At 41.8% G+C, this 22,364-nt stretch overlaps 1 protein-coding gene across 2 annotated transcripts; it reads left to right on the top strand.

Annotated features, from left to right (window-relative positions):
- Positions 1-261: 261 nt before the first annotated feature.
- LOC122619593 (protein crumbs) lies at positions 262-22,290 on the top strand. 2 transcript variants are annotated; one of them, XM_043796614.1, is made up of 14 exons: positions 262-1,096; positions 12,976-13,320; positions 13,650-14,642; positions 15,103-15,420; positions 15,892-16,424; positions 16,722-17,266; positions 17,327-17,432; positions 17,498-17,692; positions 17,753-18,524; positions 18,590-18,772; positions 18,841-20,601; positions 20,670-20,794; positions 20,861-21,274; positions 21,350-22,290. In XM_043796614.1, exons 1-14 carry the CDS (start codon positions 862-864, stop codon positions 21,578-21,580), a joined length of 6,756 nt encoding a protein of 2,251 aa, XP_043652549.1. In that variant the 5' UTR covers positions 262-861; the 3' UTR covers positions 21,581-22,290. The 2 variants fall into 2 exon arrangements, with proteins under 2 accessions (XP_043652549.1, XP_043652550.1); XM_043796615.1 differs by lacking the exon at positions 15,103-15,420.
- Positions 22,291-22,364: the final 74 nt, after the last annotated feature.

The following is a 22,364-nucleotide window of genomic DNA, read 5'->3' as shown; positions in this document are numbered from 1 at the left end:
CCGATACAGATTCTATAAAATAATATATCAAATAGTTTTAGCAAAAGAGCTAAGTAAAAGTTAAATTTGTATGCGAAAACAATCAAGAAGCTAAAAATTAATGTTTTTTCTAAATATCCATATTGTACCACTGTGCAGCTTAAATATCGGTGTGACCATGTATGCCTGCTCGGCACAAGACCGAAAACCAGATCCAGCCAAACCGAGCTAAGCGAACTGGTCACACTGCACCGTATATAAGCCAACGAAACGGATATCGGCGATTCAAACGGTCGAAAATATTTCTTGCTGCTCGTACGTGTGTTTTATTGGTCGCTCGCGCTCATAACGTTTTTTTGCCCCCCGTTTTGGCCAATGTGTGTTCGCGCGCGTGTGTGTGTGCTGCTTGCAGTTCAAAAGGGCAGCGACAACAACAACAAGAACAGCGCACCTCTCTTTTAAGCCAAGTCTTCGGCGCTCGCTTGTGCTTGTATGTGTGTTGGTGTGATTCAGAATCGTGGCCTAGGAAGAAATGGCAAATTAGTTGGCTCAAAGCGGAATCTCTGTGCTCAATATTCAAATTCAGGCTAGAAAGTGTCGCGTGCGAAAGTGTTCAAATAATACGGCCACCAAAGAGAGGAATATAACTTAAAAAAAATAAAAATAACCTGTTCTAAGCCAAGTGCCGATTGCTCGTGTGTGTGCGTGTGTGTTTGTGCGTGTGAGTGTTTGCGTGGAGCAGAGAAAAGGTGAAAGAAAAGGGAGAATGCAATTGCCAACAACAACAAGCTCAATGAGTATCGTTTGAATATCAATAACATCTAGCCAAACGCAACCCTTTCCAATACGACAAACACGACTTGAGCCAACAAATCAACGATCATGGCTATAATCGCGAATGCGTCACTGCCACAACAACAAAAGCAGCGGCCAACAGCAACAACCACAACAACAACAACGGTGGCGGCATCAGTAGAAACAGCAACAACAACAGCAAGAAGTCGAGACCGCACGAAAAGCGCAGCTCAAATTACGTCGCATTTGCTCAAGCGCGCCATTTCAGTTTATTCGTCGCCTCAATGGATACCGCTCTTCATACTTATTTACTTAGCAACAGGTGAGAGAGAGAACACATGGATAGAGAGAGAGTCGAGGACATTCGGAAGGAGATGGGGAGCGAGGATTGGGAACAATAGTAAGGGGCATGAGAGAGCAACACAGTGTTTACATGATTCTTAAGCTACAGTGATGACTCCACTTTATGAACTGGATTGTTATAAAAAAATGTTAAAATGTATTATTTGCTTACCAACTTTAAAGGGAATTTATAATGTTGCTATAGTCGTTCAGCCTGGCTTAAATGTTTATATTTAAACGAAACCTGCAGCATTGTATTTAAAATAAACCAATTCTACGCAAGCTCCTAAAACTTAAACACTCATCAATTTCCGTAATTTTTAATTAACTCTTAATAAGCAGTTTGTTTTAAGGAAGTCGCACTGTAAATAGTTTATATGCTGAGCCACATGCATTCTTTGGCTTCAGCCAGAACATTTGCTGATGCTTCAAAAGCTCATAATCGGAAAACAGAGCAACAGGTCGTGTGTATGTGTGAAAGGGGGCATTCGTGTCTTTTTGGGGATGTGGCCCAAGGAAAAGTCATGTTGGGTAAAAGGAATTTGGATTTCCATTGATTTCGGGCTACGAAAAACTCGTTCAACGGGTTTTCCTCCAAGAAGTGACTCATGGAGCTGGCTTACCTGAAGTTTGACTGTGTTAATTATACACTCATTTCTAATTTTTGACGATTGTGTGCTCGGTCTTATCTCTCAAGCAGAAGGAATGCTTAGAAGTGTATTAGCTTCGATTGCGTATAAATTTATATTTAGTATAGTACTATTCCACAACTTTAGTCGCTGAGCGAGGTAATTAATCAAATAATTGCTTTAAAGGCGGTTAATACTAGCAATCTGGGTCAAGAAAAATAAATAACTGGAAATAGAAGATATATTTTAACTTGACCCGCATTTCCTACACTCTGTTACAAACAAATGGATATCTTATTTTTAGGTAAATAACCGGAAAACGTAACAAATTATTATTTTTGCATCTTTTGGCTATAATACCTCATTTGTCTGCATTTTCAAAGCGCCTTTAGCGATATCACAACAGTAAAATCTGTGAAACTTATCGCATAACGATCATAATAATTGATTCACAACTCTTGCTGACTCATTATGTGTAATTTTCTGTTACATGTTGTCCGCACCTCAATTGTGTAGTTGGCTTAGCGTTGTCTGCCCCCTTTTTCCATCGGATTGTGCAAAAACGACCTCAAAAATTGGGTTTATTTATTTACAATTCGAGTACCAACCCACACCAGCCGGCCAGCCATCCGGCTGTTGTTACGCGCAATCTTATCTTGTGGCCGGAAAGTGAAGTACAACAGTTGCAAAAGCGCGGCCAACTCAACGTCAGCAATACCGCAATTCCGTTGATAGGTTGATAAGAAGAACATTCAGAAAAGGGGAGCACAGATAGAGACAGAGTTTTCCAGCTCCAGGTAGGAAAGCCCTGGAATGCAGCGAACACATAGCAAATCAGGTTATCTGCTCTTGGAGATTATAGTAAACAAATTTTTAGCTTAATTACAAAAGTGCAAATGCATCATTTGTTTAATAAAATTAAGAAAGAGTGGAAACCCCTGGTATGGAGCTCTCATCTAGAAGTCGTTGGGAATTTCATTTGATTTCTATTAACTATTTCTTTTAATTGCTGTAACAACCAACTTCTTAATGGACCCGGAATACCACAACCTTTATCACAGAATTTATCAAATGACTTTGGTTTATGATTGACAGGGAAAACTGGCAAATGAGAGAAAGAGAAAATGAATGTCTGGTTTGGGAAATCCCTGTAAGGCATCACAGCAACTGGTTTATAGCTGCTTCCATCGTAAAATCCAGACACCGACAGCGAAGATCATCAGCGTCATCTTCACGTCGAGAGTGGTTTCTGTACGGCTTTCGTTTGAATTTCCGCCCTAAACAGCTATAATCCATCATTTTCAGGGGAAAAATCGCGGCGCAGGTACTCTGCACGCAGGAAAAGTGGAGGGAAAACACAAATGAACCAAAACTACCTGCATTGCGTTAACGATAACAACACGTGACCCCGCGAGTTTATGGAAATTCTCTAGCACGTAAATGAAAATCGAGAATGGAAATTGTGCGCGGGACACACCCGCATTCTCCGCTCTACGGTGTCCGATGTCCGGTCTTTCAGCCTGGTCAAGTGTTAAAGTGCAATCGGCCGTGACGCGGGTCGTCGTGGGCCATGTTCCGTGGGCCTAGGCAGCCGGCCGCGACCATTGCCTGACGTTGGCCATTAGTGCAAGTCGTTAGCCAGGTCTATAAAAATAGCCAGAGTATAACTAAAATAGAACTGATTTGCCCCCGTCCTTTAAAGGTTATGGGGTACTTTACTACCCAGTTCTTGATGGGGGCACATGGAGTTGTGGCGGAAGTGAATACTGAGAATGCAGAGCTCGAATCTCAGGACCTATTATGGTTAAAGCCGAAATATTTGGGATATAGACTTATGTTGTGAGTTAGCCTGAGGTAACTTGAAGTCGAGACAACTGCATAGTTCTTTCTAGTTTCTAGCTGCAACGTTGCCTGTTTTCTGCGTCTGCATCGATTAGCCAGCCACCTTGGGAAATTACCGATGCACAAAAACCACAAATATGAGAAACAATATAACATAGGGAGACAGTATAGTAAACTAAAAAGAGAATGTGCAGCTTTCGCTTTTACACGATATTAATTCCAAAAATTTCGACGCAAACAAATGTTTAAAATTTGTGGGCGTTGTTCAATGCTGTCTGCTGGATTGTCTTTATCGCGGTGATCACGTAGTGCCGTTTTATCTGTCGCTATTTGCATACGCAGCGTACTGCCAGCAACAACAAGTTCCATTGTTAGCATTGAGTCACACCAACAACGATACCATGGGCCACAACGCACTGAAATCGAACACAAATTGTTTGGTAATTGAGCTGGGAAATTGGGGAACACTCCACGGTTCTGAAGGCAATTAACGGACGCAGAATGCGTGCTTTTAATATTTATTTGTGACCATATTAATAGCACATTGTGGTTCGTTAGTCACAAAGCAAAGTTTATTTAAGGTAGCAGCGTTTTTATAACGAATAAAATAAATATACTAGGAATAACATATCTGTCTATTTCTTTGGCTTAAATTTTGTATAGTTCATACTACCGTGATGTACGGTATGCCCTCCTAAAAGTGTAAAGTCACTTCCTGATATGATTTTCAACATTTTTCCATAATTACTCACAGCCCTTAAATTATTTTGAAAACCTTTCCGCGGTGCAACGCCCACGGACTGCGTTTATACACCCGAAGTCTGTATTTGCCCAGTTTGTGGGTTCAGGCGGTTCTGTAGGTTCTGAAGGTTCTAGAGGTTCATTCCGGCGGTTCTGGTGGATGTGGTGGTTCTGGTGGTGTTGCTCTTTGGGGACGCACCGGAAAAGATTCTCAGGCGTGTTTTCGGTTTTGTTTTATTCAACAGTTCATTGCTTTGTGCCAGTTTGTGAACGGGTCTGGCCGCCCCTTTTTCCAGGCCCACAGAATGTACAAGGGCCGCCTTGTTGGCAACACACAGAAAGCGGTCGAGCAACAACACAACACACCGACTGCCACAAAACTGGTTCCCAGGCGCGCCTGCGCAGAGGTGGCTTAAAAAAAATAACAAAAAAAAAAACAGAACGGCGCCAAACGAGCGGGGGAGAGAAAAAGCGACTCTAATTTTGAGAGTGCCCCATTCTAAGCATTTATTTTTGGGGATCTTTTCGCTTGAGAGTCATCTTGCTGTTCCCAGAACCAAGATATTAATGAATAAACGCTAACTGTTAAACGTTAAGACTTATTCACACGGCTAACTGTAGACAAGTTCAATGAGAAATGGCACAAAAAAGTAAAATTAATTAACAAAATTGAAATAATTTTATTCATGAACTCATTTCAACTTCAATTGTTACTTGGAGTCAACACTAGCTTCAAACTTTTCACACTTATGTAATTATGTATGCTGATATCAAACCTTGATATGCATGCTTTGATATCATTGCCATTATTCCTCTCGAGTTCGTGGCAATTTCATTTGATTACCTTCTATTTTAATTTCGTGCACAATTTCATGAGAGTAACTTGAGCGAATCCACCGGATTGGTGACGCACTCGAACTTTTTGGTGGGCGCGGATTTTGTTTGTTTGCCTGATAGTCTGCAGCTTTCATGGGAAGCGTTCATTTATGAAAACTAATTAGCTTCTGACCACTTTGAATGTATTGTTACCATGTTGTGTAGCAGAAGCGGTTTTATTTAAATATTTAAAAGTATTTCCTCACCACATTTCTTGGAAGCCCAAGCGGAAATTAGTGTGGGAACGCATTCGTATCTCAGTTTTGTTCGGATCTTTCTTCTTGCCAACGAGGTGTTGGAACAAATGATGGCTTAGAGCAATGTGCTCTTCGGGTCTAAAGTGCAGTCAGACATGAAAATGTGTAAGTTATAGAATAGAGCGATGGACATGGGAACTAACTAATCTTGGGAAGAAAGGCGTTGACTCCAGGGAACGCAACAAAGGAATCATTTTCAACAGGGATTATACTATGTACCCTAGAAGAATTGTTGGCCGAACCTAATCGTTTATAAAAGCGGCTTGAAAAAAATATGCATTTTTTTTTTAATTTTTTTTCCAATTTTTGATGATGATTTTTGGATTTTGGCCGAAAATTGATTTTCTGTTTTTTTGTGATTTAAATATCAGTATTTTGATCAGAACATTTGAAATATTGGTCCAAATATGGAATGTGATATCTCGTTGAATTCGTAATTAAATTTCCAATCAAACTGTGTTTACCAAAAAAAATGAATTTTTTTTTAATTTTTTTCCAATTTTTGATGATGATTTTTGGATTTTGGCCGAAAATTGATTTTCTGTTTTTTTGCGATTTAAATATCAGTATTTTGATCAGAACATTTGAAATATTGGTCCAAATATGGAATGTCATATCTCGTTGAATTCGTAATAAAATTTCCAATCAAACTGTGTTTACCAAAAAAAAATTCATTTTTTTTAAATTTTTTTTTCCAATTTTTGATGATGATTTTTGGATTTTGACCGAAAATTGATTTTCTGTTTTTTTGTGATTTAAATATCAATATTTTGATCAGAACATTCGAAATATTGGTCCAAATATGGAATGTGATATCTCGTTGAATTCGTAATTAAATTTCCAATCAAACTGTGTTTACCGAAAAAAATGAATTTTTTTTAAATTTTTTTTTCCAATTTTTGATGATGATTTTTGGATTTTGGCCGAAAATTGATTTTCTGTTTTTTTGCGATTTAAATATCGGTATTTTGATCAGAACACTCGAAATATTGGTCCAAATATGGAATGTGATATCTCGTTGAATTCGTAATTAAATTTCCAATCAAACTGTGTTTACCAAAAAATATGAATTTTTTTTTAAATTTTTTTCCAATTTTTGATGATGATTTTTGGATTTTGGCCGAAAATTGATTTTCTGTTTTTTTGTGATTTAAATATCAGTATTTTGATCAGAACATTTGAAATATTGGTCCAAATATGGAATGTCATATCTCGTTGAATTCGTAATAAAATTTCCAATCAAACTGTGTTTACCAAAAAAAAATTCATTTTTTTTAAATTTTTTTTTCCAATTTTTGATGATGATTTTTGGATTTTGACCGAAAATTGATTTTCTGTTTTTTTGTGATTTAAATATCAATATTTTGATCAGAACATTCGAAATATTGGTCCAAATATGGAATGTGATATCTCGTTGAATTCGTAATTAAATTTCCAATCAAACTGTGTTTACCGAAAAAAATGATTTTTTTTTTAAATTTTTTTTCCAATTTTTGATGATTATTTTTGGATTTTGGCCGAAAATTGATTTTCTGTTTTTTTGTGATTTAAATATCAGTATTTTGATCAGAACATTTGAAATATTGGTCCAAATATGGAATGTGATATCTCGTTGAATTCGTAATTAAATTTCCAATCAAACTGTGTTTACCAAAAAAAATGAATTTTTTTTTTAATTTTTTTCCAATTTTTGATGATGATTTTTGGATTTTGGCCGAAAATTGATTTTCTGTTTTTTTGCGATTTAAATATCGGTATTTTGATCAGAACACTCGAAATATTGGTCCAAATATGGAATGTGATATCTCGTTGAATTCGTAATTAAATTTCCAATCAAACTGTGTTTACCAAAAAATATGAATTTTTTTTTAAATTTTTTTCCAATTTTTGATGATGATTTTTGGATTTTGGCCGAAAATTGATTTTCTGTTTTTTTGTGATTTAAATATCAGTATTTTGATCAGAACATTTGAAATATTGGTCCAAATATGGAATGTCATATCTCGTTGAATTCGTAATTAAATTTCCAATCAAACTGTGTTTACCAAAAAAAATGAATTTTTCTTTTAATTTTTTTCCAATTTTTGATGATGATTTTTGGATTTTGGCCGAAAATTGATTTTCTGTTTTTTTGTGATTTAAATATCAGTATTTTGATCAGAACATTTGAAATATTGGTCCAAATATGGAATGTCATATCTCGTTGAATTCGTAATTAAATTTCCAATCAAACTGTGTTTACCAAAAAAAATGAATTTTTCTTTTAATTTTTTTCCAATTTTTTATGATGATATTTGGATTTTGGCCGAAAATTGATTTTCTGTTTTTTTGTGATTTAAATATCAGTATTTTGATCAAAACACTCGAAATATTGGACCAAATATGGAATGTGATATCTCGTTGTATTCGTAATTAAATTTCCAATCTAACTGTGTTTACCAAAAAAAATTATTTTTTTTTTTAATTTTTTTTCCATTTTTGATGATGATTTTTAGATTTAGGCCGAAAATTGATTTTCTGTTTTTTTGCGATTTAAATATCAGTATTTTGATCAGAACAATTGGTCCAAATATGGAATGTGATATCTCGTTGAATTCTATATTTCATAACGAAGATACCGTTTGGGTCTATGACATATAACTCTTTGATTTTAAAGAGTAATGGATTAATTTAGAATTCCTAAGTAACTTTTTTTATGGAATCGCCCAAAAGATTTACCCACATAAGCCTAAAAAATATGCATAGCGGAACTATCCATACTTGGCTACCATTAATAAATACCCATTCCCACTTTAAATTATATGAATCCATTTAAGTTTCCTTGGCCAAACTACAAGGTTAAGATAACATCAAAAAACACTCTATTGAAATGACGTTTTCATTATTTTTTCGCTTATCTTTGTTAAGATCTTCCCTGTGATCATTTGCCCGTATATAAAAATATCTATAGCTCTCTTATTCATTGAGCATCGTGTGCAATTAAGCCCTTTCGATAATCGTATTATCAACAAGCTATAATTACACTTTAATCGCGACACGTTTTCACTTTTCCATTATTAGAAAAATAACGAACAGACAACGAAAACTGAAAACGAAAACTAAACAATTAAAATGCAATTAAAAAATTTCGAATTTAATTAGACAAAACAAAAACAGTGTTATTGTTGTTGCAGCCGCCAAACAAATGAAATACAGAAACGGAAAAAAGTGTAATTCGGTCAAATTTAATTTATGCAACTTCTGAACATCTGAACATCCGATAAGCGAAATGAAAACAACAAAACAATCGAGTGCAAAATGAAATTTTTCGTGGGCGTTCGGTTACTCAAAAGCTGCGGAAAAAGTAAAAAGTATTTAGAGCAAAAATTGAAAACAACAATACTAGTTAACGTGTTTTTGTGTGGGTTGCCAAGTGAGGCAACATACTATAGTCATGTACCCATATACCATTTAAACGAAGCTAAAAGAATTGAAGTATGACCAAATGCAGAGAGTGGCCCGCATCAACAAAAAACGAATACTTGCACAGAAAAAAATAATATACTCAAACCATTTCAATACTTTTGTAGACTTTCTCTAACGAAATATAGGTATTTTTCACTATCTTTTGTGAAAATTCAAACTCTATAGCCTTAAACCTGAAATCATCGTGGTTCTATCATCTCAATTTATCACTTTACTTCAAGTGTTTTTCGGTTTGAGGGAGAAACTAAAAAAATCCTCGGCAACCGTTCAAGTTAGCCCAGTTAGCAACGTGCAACCTGTTTTGTTGTGGCCAAACAGCGGACCTGCAACTTGGGATAAGGGTTGTGTGCATATAAAAAAGGGGAAGGTATGGGGGATGACAAGCCAAGAGAGCTCTTCAGGCTTTAGAATCGTGAAAAGTTCGTGAAAAAAATGCCAAATGCAATAGCTTATGGTGACATCTGTCAACGAAGTTAATATGCATTTGGATGTGTGCACAGCTGCCATTTAGATAATAATGAAAATGTTTGAGGGCATGCTTAAAAGTCGTACGACACAGGTATTATTTTTGATGCTTTTATAGATCTTTATATTTTCACAAAATTGTTATCCATTGTTTAAAGCCTCTGAACTCTCGGCTCTCTTCATTAGCGCTGCTATTATTCTGACCGCAGCTGTGTGTAGACACTCCACGTTGGTATTGCACTCGGTGCGGCATTGTTTTTTGCATATGCTGACGCTGATTAGTCATACCAACAGAATGCAGTGCAAAATCCGAAATGCAAAATGCACTGGCAGAGCCAGAGGTAAAACCGAAGCAAAGCGAGCTGAGCCAATTTGCATACATCTACTTATGTTGTGTTTTACACCATTGCCATGCGAGTGTGTGTTGCAATGGGCTGAATGTTTTTGTTAACTGGGTCTACTGGAGAGAGCCTCTCATTTTGGCCAACTTGAGGTGTGAGTGCGGGTGGGTCAGGAATTGGCAGTACTCATTTCCTCCATTGAAAAGATTTGCGCGTTTTTCGCATACTGTTTTTTGCATAAATCACTCGTTTCTTACGGGTGGTAAATGGTATGGGAAACCTGAAATGGGGAAACTTAAAATGAGTGATTATCTTGGCGATGGATTGAAGATCCAGAGCGTTTTCTCTTTTAAATTGGAAGATTTACTAAAGTATAGGGGCTCTGCATTTTAAGGGAAAGAAATTATTATTTAGTTCCCATTTACTGAGCAAAACCATTTGCAAAAGCATGATGGTCAGCCTATTAATTATAAGTTTCAATGAACAACTAAAGGGATTTACTATTTAATGTAGCTCATCATTTAAGTAGCAGTTAATTGCCAAGCTAGGCACGGTAATGTATAGTTTATATCACATAGAAGACACAGATACTTTCACAGAGATACATTCAAATTAATTTCTAAAGATTATGCAAGAAGTGTACAATGGGAACTTTCATAACACTTTAATCTACGAAGATAGCTCACAATCTCAAAGCTGTCACAATAAAGATCATTTAAAATTCGTAGGTTCTGGTTATTGGCCACGCCTCTTTCTAAGAACCGGCACAAAACCATCATTGTCCCCGAAAAACTCCAAGCGAGACCATTATTAAAAGCTTTAAAGGCATTTCCAGCAGATTGCCCATGCCCAGAATGCTTTTGACAAAAGACGAAAGAAGCTATTAAACTGTTTCTTTTATGACACCGCTAAAAAGAATTCTTACGCTCTCCAGAGCAGAATTAAACCAGACTTTTGCAGTTCCACTTCGAATCCAAAGTCGAGTCATTCATGACACAACTGAAAATAATAAACAAAAAACTCGAAAAACGGCAAAAAGGCATAAAAAATGGAAATAGAATTCTTGCCGCTGGTTATGATTATGAAATTTCCGTTCCGTTTGTTTGCGGCCAATCTAAACAGTCAACGGAACTATTATATAAACGACCAATCCAATCGAATTCTGGTTCTACGAGTAGATACATATGGTTTTGGAATGAAATACATTTTGTTGCGATTATAAATACTATTACTTGGGTACAATTTTAAAGTAAAATAAACTAAAATGTATAAATAAGAAAGTCTTAAACTCGTAAATGAATTCAATTTGGTTAATTTCGTTCAACGCACATTGAGGCTTTCGTTTTTCTCCGTGTACATGTGTGATTTTTATAGCATTTTTGCCGTTTAACTTTTGAATACTTTTCTGCATAGTTTCGTACGTGAGTATAATATAATTATGAGCTACTTTGCTTGCGACTTATTTACTTGCTCACCGACTACACCTTGGCTGCCCGCCTCCCGGCCACGCCCCCTTCTCACCTGGCACACATAATCACAGAAGTGACAACAACAGCGTACTGTCAATGCAAATAGCGAAACAAATCGCCTTTAAATAGGTACGAAATAAAATGTTTGAGAAGACCGCGTAAAAAGAGGCGGCAAAATCGATGGCCTCATAAACTATTGTATTTTGTTGCCCGCTGTGTTTAAACATGGTTCGGGTTCTGTCGAGGTCTTTCAAGTCTTCCAAGTCCCCCAAGCGCTTTCTAAGCTTGTGGCTGCCATGGGTCAGGGCAGCCCAAAGGGCACAGCGGACCACAGACGGGTTCACCGGAGCCAGGAGGTGCTAAAATGATCTCTTCTGCGTGTGGGAAGTGCAAAAATACTCAAGTACACATGTGCCAGCATTATAGAGGGGAAATAAACTTAAGTAAATGTTGTTTTTGGTCATAAATCTCAGCATGGACAGTGCCATTGAAACAGCAATGGTCTTTTCAGTTTTTGAATGACACCAAGTTGTTAAAAATCATAAATGGCAAATAAAATCCATCGATATGTGAAAAAATTAAAAAGTATATAGCTTATGTAAAATAAATCAAACGGTGTCTAGTTCATCTCAAGGAAAAAGCATAAATACTCAAAACTCATAATAAGCTATTTAAGCATTGCATTATAACAAGCTTCCTGGCTTTTAATAACTAACTTATTGTAAGGAGATTTGTTGTATAAAAATCAAATTTATATAAAAACGAAAGGTTTCTCTGAATTTTGTTTCGATTTCCTTTCGCTAATAACTTTTTCCTGAGCCGCTTTCTTTCCGTTTTAAGATTTTGTTTAGGTTTTTTTTTTCTTTTTGATCTGCAGACTATGTATTGATGAAAACCAGCTTATGAACATGCAAGTCTATTTAAGTTGTACATATGTACATTTGGTACATTCACAGTTTCCCTCTTTGCAAATCTTAACGCCTCGTGCACTCAGGCTCAGGCCAAGAAAGCTAGTTAGTTTCGCTTTGCCATTTTTTCGTATTTGTTTAGAAAATGTGAATAAAAAAAAACTGACTTGTAGTCAGTTATGGAGTCTTCTGGTCTGCGGTTGCCGTTTTTCTACTTAAGCTGAAATTGATTCTGCGCTTTGGTGATCAGCGCAAACGAAAGTTGAGCAGACGGGTGCCTTTAACTGATTACCATTTAAGTGGCATGTGCCGGGCCATGGCAACTCGTTTAATTTGGTCAATGCTATTCGAAAGACAAAACACTTTCTTAGCCGGAGAGCAATGGACAGAGACGCGGCGAAAATGAAAATGCTGAACTAAACAGCAGTGGGAAAATGTAAGCCAAAGTAAACCAATTGGCCATTTGCCGTGTGCCAAATACGCGAAATGAGGAAGTCTACGGTTACAAATGCGTTGGCCAAATGCGAATGAAATGCGATTAGTTAAATGGGAGCCCGACTTGACTTGACTTGGCCCGAACCGAACCGACCTGGCCTTGTCATGCTTTTATTTCACTCACTTCATTCATTTCACCCATCACCCGATGCATTCAGCGAAAAAGTTACTCTCAATTACTGCGGGTTTCCGGTTTTATATGAATTTAGTTTGGATGTCAAGTGAAATTGGGTGGCTCATATCAGTTGCACACGGGTATCTACATAATCTTCTTAGCTACTTCTATTTATGATTAAAACTATTTATAAGAAATTCTTTCCAGTGCATTGGCTAATCCCACTAACCCTGGCAATCTTGATCTTCTCTTGCAGATGTCGCCTCAGTGGCGGTTCCAACGAAAGAGGCGTACTTTAATGGCTCCACTTACCTCCGCCTGACCACGCCGATGCCCATTTGGGACCACTCGGCGATTAGTTTCCGCTCGTGCCGCGGCGGCGAGATCCTCGCCCAGCAGTACAACAAGAACTCCATTGTAATCTCAGTGCTCAATGACTTTCTGCAAATCTCACTGGCCGGACCCGCCGTCCATGGGCCCAACAACCGTCTGGATGTCAAGCTGCCCTACCAACTGCTGGACAACCGCTGGCATACGCTGCAGTTCAAGTACGAGTACGGCAATCTCTATCTGCATGTGGATCGCGCGGCAAGCATATTTGGTAAGTAACCATGTCTCCCTGACTGCCCCAAATTGGCCTCAAATTTGTGCCCGAATGGAATGGCTCTATCACCCACTCATTCGGGTCAGTCGTGGACAAACGTGAAGTGCAGCAAAGCACATGGAAGTGAATCACAGCACGAGGGTTAAGTAATGCAATTGTGCTGGCTAACTGAATAGAGGCAGAAAATGGGTAATGATGAACTCATTCGAAAAATCAATTAAACGATTGTAAAGAATACGTGAGAGAAGCGAGTAAAAAGAGGAAACAAACCTAGAAAATAATAACTACTAGAAAATAATGTGAATTCATTTGTTTTCCTTCCCCAGCCAACTCCACGTACAACAGCCAGTTCCTGACGAACCAGGACATCGGCTACAAGGACGCCATCTTGATACTGGGAAACTCCTTCTCCGGCTGCCTCCTGGATGGACCAGGTCTGCAGTTTGTGAACAACTCGACCGTGCAGAATGTGGTCTTTGGCCACTGTCCCTTGACACCAGGTCCCTGCAGCGATCACGATCTTTTCACCCGACTGCCGGACAACTTCTGTCTGAATGACCCCTGCATGGGCCATGGAACCTGCTCGTCCAGTCCGGAGGGATACGAGTGTCGGTGCACGGCACGTTACTCGGGAAAGAACTGCCAGAAGGACAATGGCTCACCGTGTGCCAAGAATCCTTGCGAGAACGGCGGTTCCTGCCTGGAGAACTCACGCGGGGATTACCAGTGCTTCTGTGATCCCAACCACAGTGGCCAGCACTGCGAGACGGAGGTGAACATCCACCCACTCTGCCAGACGAACCCCTGCCTGAACAACGGAGCGTGTGTGGTGATTGGCGGAAGTGGAGCACTCACCTGCGAGTGTCCCAAGGGATACGCTGGTGCCAGGTGCGAGGTGGACACGGATGAGTGCGCCTCACAGCCGTGTCAAAACAACGGGAGCTGCATCGACCGGATCAATGGATTTAGCTGCGACTGCAGCGGCACCGGCTACACGGGTGCCTTCTGCCAGACGAATGTGGATGAGTGCGACAAGAATCCGTGCCTGAACGGCGGCAGATGCTTCGATACCTACGGCTGGTACACCTGCCAGTGTCTGGACGGTTGGGGCGGTGAGATTTGTGATCGACCCATGACTTGCCAGACGCAGCAGTGCTTGAACGGCGGCACCTGCCTGGACAAACCCATAGGCTTTCAGTGCCTCTGTCCGCCGGAGTACACTGGTGAACTGTGCCAAATCGCACCCAGTTGCGCCCAGCAGTGTCCCATCGATTCGGAGTGTGTAGGCGGCAAGTGCGTGTGTAAGCCAGGCTCATCGGGTGAGTTCCAAGTTCCATTCTTTTCGGTTATGGGAATCATTTGTTGGGTATTGCATGAATATTCACTCGCTTACTTTGGGTTTTATGGTCTTTAATTCGCCACCTAATCAATTGGGATAAATATAAGCTTCCGACTTGGAGCTGCTGACTCCGCTCGAGCTGGACATTCTCGATGCCACGCTGTGCCCCAGCGAAAAGAAGAAGCGCTACATATCGCCCGAGTGGCTCAAACGCAAGCGTTGTGAGCTAAAACTAAGTAGGTCGAATGAAATAGTGGCTTGCCAAAAAGAGGGGGTTCTTGTATAGTTGCATATTCCCTTAGATATTTGCTCATTTAATAACAATTCGCCATCATCCACACTATTTGTATATATATATATGTATATTTATTTGCTATAAGCTAATGGCCTAATCTTGTATTGTATAAAACCATGTTGCGTTTGATGGGTAATAATCGTAGGCCCCATTGGTCACTGCCTGCCAACAACAACCACACCGACACCAGAACAAGAGCCAACAACAACGCCAAGAACCACAGCAATCCCTAACCCAGCTATTCCCAACACCCTAACAACCACCAAGATACCTCCAATAACAACCAGCCGAACATCGGTGGGAACGACCACCGGTAGCAGGAAGCCACCACAACAGCCACTGCAATCTCCGACCCAACGCTCGGCCTCCCTGAATGCATGTCCCCAAGAAAACTGCTTGAACGGTGGCACCTGCCTGGGCTATAGTGGCAATTATTCCTGTATTTGTGCTAGTGGATACACAGGTTTGGCATACATCTGTCCGGGGTTGTCCTAAAAGTGTGCATGTCGTGGCTGATCCACTCACGGGAGTTTAATTTGCATGCGGTTAATGGGTTTAAAATGATATTGATTTCGACTTGGGTCCTGTCTGAATCCACTCCGCTGAGGTACTTATAAAGTTATTTACTAAGGAAATTATTCAGTGATATCACATGGGAATGAGCTAGGTGCTTCTCCTTTTCAGTGGTAATTAAGTTTAAGCATTGTGGATTCCCTCAAGATTCAAGTTTAAATCTAACCAATTGTAAACTTTTAGTGCAACCCCAGATAAGCTAACTTTAAATACGTAGAAAAGTAGATCTAGTTAAACAATTAATACTTGGTCAACACTTTTAGAAATCCGAAATATACTTTTAAATATTTATTCAACTATTTAGTTACTTGAATTGTAAAGCAAAGTCCTATGGAATACTAATCTATAGAATCATTCACAGGTTACAACTGTCAAACGAGCACGGGCGATGGAGCGGCCTCTTTGGCCCTGACACCCATCAACTGCAATGCCACCAATGGAAAGTGCCTCAATGGAGGCACTTGCTCCATGAACGGAACCCACTGCTATTGCGCGGTCGGCTATTCGGGAGATCGCTGCGAGAAGGCCGAGAACTGTTCGCCACTGAATTGCCAGGAGCCGATGGTTTGTGTCCAGAACCAGTGCCTCTGTCCGGAGAACAAGGTGTGCAACCAGTGCGCCACCCAACCATGCCAGAATGGCGGAGAATGCGTGGACCTACCGAATGGAGACTACGAGTGCAAGTGCACCCGGGGATGGACTGGACGGACCTGTGGCAACGACGTGGACGAGTGCACCCTGCATCCCAAGATCTGTGGCAATGGTATCTGCAAGAACGAGAAGGGATCGTACAAGTGCTATTGTACACCTGGATTTACCGGAGTCCACTGCGATTCCGATGTGGACGAATGCCTCAGCTTTCCCTGCCTTAACGGAGCCACGTGTCACAACAAGGTAGGTAGATGGCAGTCGGATTTGGTTCCGAGTCTGCCGCTGGTGACTGAGGATTAGTTTGTTACTAAAGTGTAATTAGTTGTTTTTCTTTAAATTCGGAAAGCATCGGATTTTGAGACAAGTGAGTGGGAGCTTAGATTTATATGAACTATTCCCGATGCTAATGCCTAGAAGCTTAGTAAGCTAGTCCACTTATGAAATTCCAATTAAATAACTTTAATAGAGCTTGCTAGTGAGGATTACCACAAATCGAGTATTACCCCAAAATAAATATTTAATCAACTTCTAATAATTTAGATAAATGCCTACGAATGCGTTTGCCAACCAGGATACGAGGGCGACAACTGCGAAGTGGACATCGATGAGTGCGGTAGTAATCCCTGCTCAAACGGCTCCACTTGCATCGACAGGATCAACAACTTCACCTGCAACTGCATTCCGGGAATGACGGGTCGCATCTGTGACATCGACATCGACGACTGTGTGGGAGATCCCTGCTTGAATGGCGGTCAGTGCATCGACCAATTGGGTGGCTTCCGGTGTGACTGCAGTGGCACCGGTTATGAGGGACAGAACTGTGAGCTGAACATAGACGAATGCCTCTCGAATCCGTGCACGAATGGTGCCAAGTGCGTGGACAAGGTTAAGGACTACTTCTGCGATTGCCACAACGGCTACAAGGGAAAGAACTGTGAGCAGGACATCAACGAGTGCGAGAGTAATCCCTGCCAGTACAATGGCAACTGCCTAGAGCGTTCGAACATGACGCTCTACCAAATGAGTCGGATCACGGATCTGCCCAAGGTGTTTAGCCAGCCCTTTACCTTTGAGAATGCCAGCGGGTAAGTCATTTGGAGCGCGATCCTATTTTATATTTGTGGATTAACCTACATATTCCTCAGCTACGAGTGCGTCTGTGTGCCCGGCATCATTGGCAAGAACTGCGAGATCAACATTAATGAGTGCGACAGTAATCCCTGCAGCAAGCACGGAAACTGCAATGATGGAGTGAGTTACCAAACTTAGAATTTATAAACCATGAGACTTAATATCCAATTTGCGTTTATCTGCAGATTGGCACCTATACTTGCGAATGCGAACCCGGCTTTGAGGGCACCCACTGTGAGATCAACATAGATGAGTGTGATCGCTATAATCCCTGCCAGAGGGGCACTTGTTACGACCAGATAGACGACTACGACTGCGATTGTGATGCGAACTATGGAGGCAAAAACTGTTCCGTACTTCTCAAAGGCTGTGACCAGAATGTAAGTCTTTGAATTAAATAAAATAGATCTTTATTATAATGTTTGTTCCGTTTCTTGCAGCCTTGCTTAAATGGCGGCGCATGCTTGCCGTATCTGATCAACGAGGTAACTCATCTGTACAACTGTACCTGCGAGAACGGTTTCCAAGGCGATAAATGCGAGAAGACCACCACGCTGTCAATGGTGGCCACTAGCTTGATTTCGGTGACCACGGAACGCGAGGAGGGCTACGACATTAATCTTCAATTTAGAACTACTCTGCCCAATGGAGTTTTGGCCTTTGGAACCACCGGCGAAAAGAATGAACCAGTTAGCTACATTTTGGAGCTGATTAACGGACGTCTGAATCTACATTCCTCGCTACTAAACAAGTGGGAGGGCGTGTTTATCGGATCGAAGCTGAACGACAGCAACTGGCACAAGGTGTTTGTGGCCATAAATACTTCGCACTTAGTCCTTTCGGCCAACGACGAGCAGGCCATCTTTCCGGTTGGCTCCTATGAAACGGCCAACAACAGCCAGCCCTCGTTTCCGCGCACATATCTGGGCGGCACCATTCCCAATCTGAAGTCCTATTTGCGCCACCTCACCCACCAGCCGTCAGCTTTTGTCGGCTGCATGCAAGACATCATGGTCAACGGTAAATGGATCTTTCCCGATGAGCAGGATGCGAATGTCAGCTATACCAAGCTGGAAAATGTCCAGAGCGGTTGTCCTCGCACGGAGCAATGTAAACCGAATCCCTGTCATTCGAACGGTGAATGCACGGACCTTTGGCACACCTTTGCCTGCCATTGTCCCAGACCATTCTTTGGACACACATGTCAGCACAGTAAGTACTCTTGAACGGAGATAATGCATTCAGGTTTTAAAACATTATAATTTTGGTATTATTAGATATGACTGCTGCTACTTTTGGCCACGAGAACACCACCCACTCGGCTGTGATTGTGGAGACCACAGATGTGGCTAGGCGAGCCATTAGATCCATCCTAGACATTTCCATGTTCATTCGTACCCGCGAGCCAACCGGTCAAGTCTTTTACTTGGGCACTGATCCCCGCAAAGCGCCCACCAAAAGTGAGTTAAAATCGAATTAAATCGAATTTAAAATGCACGTAAATTAACCATGTCTCTTAATATTTCAGATGTTGGCGACTCATATGTGGCGGCCAAATTACATGGCGGAGAACTGCTAGTAAAGATGCAGTTCAGCGGCACTCCGGAGGCCTACACCGTCGGTGGCCAGAAGTTGGACAACGGCTATAACCACCTGATCGAAGTGGTGCGCAATCAAACGCTCGTGCAGGTCAAGCTCAATGGCACCGAGTACTTCCGCAAGACGCTGTCCACGACGGGTCTGCTGGATGCACAGGTGCTTTACTTGGGCGGACCTGCACCCACACGCGAGTCCCTTCTGGGAGCGACCACCGAACCAGGTATGATTCCGGTGCCCGGAGCAGGAGTACCCATTGAAGACACAACAGTTCCCAAGGAGGCGGACGATAGCAGGGACTACTTTAAGGGCATAATACAGGACGTGAAGGTCAGCAACGGCTCGCTCAATCTGATTGTGGAGATGTATTCCCTGAATGTGACAGACGTCCAAGTGAATGCCAAGCCCCTGGGCGCTGTAACCATCGATCGCGCCTCTGTGTTACCTGGTGAAGTGTCCGATGATCTGTGCCGAAAGAATCCGTGTCTGCATAACGCAGAGTGCAGAAACACATGGAACGACTACACTTGCAAGTGCCCCAATGGCTACAAGGGCAAGAATTGCCAGGAGATTGAATTCTGCCAACACGTTACATGTCCGGGGCAGAGCTTGTGCCAAAATCTGGACGATGGCTATGAGTGTGTTACCAACACTACATTTACTGGTCAGGAACGCAGCCCTCTTGCCTTCTTCTATTTCCAGGAGCCTCAATCCGACGATATTGTCAGTGAAGCGGCTCCCAAGCAGATCCTTAAACCTGTGATTGATATTGCCTTCCGCACTCGTGCTGGAGGTACTCTCCTGTACATCGACAATGTGGACGGATTCTTTGAAATCGGAGTAAACGGGGGACGAGTGACCATCACCTGGAAGCTCAGTGCGCTCCATTTTGGCGAGTCTGCCCGCTTTGAGAAGGAGAACACTGACGGAGAATGGAGTCGCATTTACCTAAGGGCACACAACAGCAAATTGGAGGGTGGATGGAAGGGATGGGAATCAATGGTGGATCCAACGCCAGCCTTTTCCACGGACATCGACCAAGCGGCCTTCCAGTCCCTGATCGCTACGAGTACCCAGGTTTACTTGGGTGGCATGCCAGAGTCGCGACAAGCACGTGGATCCACTCTGTCTGCCCAGCAGGGCTCCCAATTCAAGGGCTGCGTCGGAGAGGCAAGGGTCGGCGATCTTCTACTGCCCTACTTCTCAATGGCGGAACTGTATTCGCGCACCAATGTTTCAGTACAGCAAAAGGCCCAATTCCGATTAAACGCCACGCGACCTGAGGAGGGCTGCATCCTGTGCTTCCAGTCGGACTGCAAAAATGACGGCTTCTGCCAGTCTCCATCGGATGAGTACGCCTGCACCTGTCAGCCTGGATTCGAGGGCGATGATTGCGGCACGGACATCGACGAGTGTCTTAACACGGAATGCATGAACAACGGCACCTGCATCAACCAGGTGGCTGCCTTCTACTGCCAGTGTCAGCCAGGATTCGAGGGTCAGCACTGTGAGCAGAACATCGACGAGTGTGCGGACCAGCCGTGCCACAACGGTGGCAACTGCACGGATCTGATTGCCTCGTACGTGTGCGACTGTCCAGAGGACTATATGGGTCCGCAGTGCGACGTGCTGAAGCAAATGACCTGCGAGAACGAGCCATGTCGAAACGGATCAACGTGCCAGAATGGATTCAGTAAGTGTTGCCGCATTATTATGCTACAAAATTTTCTTTCAACGATTACCAATCTTCTCTTCTTGCAGATGCTTCTACTGGCAACAACTTTACATGCACATGCGTGCCCGGCTTCGAGGGACCACTTTGTGACATTCCCTTCTGTGAAATAACGCCTTGCGACAACGGTGGACTCTGTTTGACCACAGGAGCGGTAAGTGGCTTAAAAATAGATTCCCCCTGTGATAATTTATTCATCGAAAAACTTTATACTGTTTAGGTACCGATGTGCAAGTGCAGCCTGGGTTACACTGGTCGTCTGTGCGAGCAGGACATAAACGAGTGCGAATCGAATCCATGCCAGAACGGAGGTCAGTGCAAGGACCTCGTCGGCAGGTACGAGTGCGATTGCCAGGGCACTGGATTCGAGGGCATTCGCTGTGAGAATGACATCGACGAGTGCAGCGTGGAGGGCGATTACTGCGGCGGATTGGGCCGGTGTTTCAACAAGCCCGGATCCTTCCAGTGCATCTGCCAGAAACCCTATTGCGGAGCTTACTGCAACTTTACGGATCCCTGCAACGCTACGGACCTCTGCTCCAACGGCGGTCGCTGCGTAGAGTCCTGTGGCGCCAAACCGGACTACTACTGCGAGTGTCCGGAAGGATTTGCGGGCAAAAACTGCACAGCACCGGTAAGTGGCCCTAATACCCTTAAACTACAAATTCAATGTACGGAAAACTATATATTAAATTCTCTTCGATTTTAGATTACGGCCAAGGAGGATGGACCTTCGACCACAGACATTGCCATCATTGTAATACCAGTAGTAGTGGTGCTGCTGCTAATCGCGGGAGCCCTTCTGGGCACCTTCCTGGTGATGGCCAGGAACAAGAGGGCCACTAGGGGCACCTACAGCCCGAGCGCGCAAGAGTATTGCAACCCACGGCTGGAAATGGACAACGTACTGAAGCCACCGCCGGAAGAGCGACTTATTTAGTTTTGAGTTTTGAGCATGAACGACGATTAGCAAAGCAAACAAAAGATATTTTTAAATCCGCCCATATACACCTAGCTGTAGGAGTAACGCAATGTTTTGTACTAAGTTGGCCCCTAGTTACGGTTTACATCTTAAGGTGCTCAAAGCAATAGCAGCAGCAGCAGCCAGGCTTCCACCTCGACTCGTCCCCGATCCCATGCCTACGCTTTAGTTAGTTAATAATACCGTTGTCTATTTATTCTAGTAGTTTAGATGACATACGTACCGCCCTATAGTCGTTATGTAGTTATGTTCCGATAGTTTAGATTCAGTATTCGATTTCTCGTATATGTAATCCTAAAGCTGCGAACAAAGTTGAGCTCCGACACAGATTTTCCCTTTGCATTCCGCAAGGAAGCCCATCAAATGTATTGTACGAGTATTTTTGTAAATAAGATTGTTTGCCGTCTCTTAAACTAAATTAGCTGAGCTAAAATCGAAATTAAAAACCGAAAATCCTATATGCCTATATATACGCGAGTATATATATCAGTAAATGTGGCCTTATAACAAAAAAAAAGTTAGTAACGAAAAGCAATGACAACTAGAAGAACAGAGAAAGTATTGGTTAAGTAAATCAAATAAAAAACATATTTTGCTCTAGAATATCTAAGCGTAAACTTAAGAGACTGTACTATATAATAAATATTAAATATTTCGACTTTTTCCAATTAATAGTCTATTCACTTATCCACTTTTAAGTGATCACCCGTCAAACCATATACAAAACAATCGTATTCTTTCC

Source organism: Drosophila teissieri, chromosome 3R, assembly GCF_016746235.2.
Source record: "Drosophila teissieri strain GT53w chromosome 3R, Prin_Dtei_1.1, whole genome shotgun sequence".
NCBI classification, from domain to species: domain Eukaryota; kingdom Metazoa; phylum Arthropoda; class Insecta; order Diptera; family Drosophilidae; genus Drosophila; species Drosophila teissieri.
Note: the sequence above shows the minus strand (reverse complement) of the source record. Positions and strands in the feature narration are given on the sequence as shown.

Coding starts and splice junctions, on each gene's coding strand:
- LOC122619593 (XM_043796614.1), top strand. CDS start 862: ATGGCTATAATCGCGAATGCGTCACTGCCACAACAACAAAAGCAGCGG. Junction 17,267..17,326: donor ACCTTTGAGAATGCCAGCGG/GTAAGTCATTTG, acceptor CATATTCCTCAG/CTACGAGTGCGTCTGTGTGC. Junction 17,693..17,752: donor TCAAAGGCTGTGACCAGAAT/GTAAGTCTTTGA, acceptor CGTTTCTTGCAG/CCTTGCTTAAATGGCGGCGC.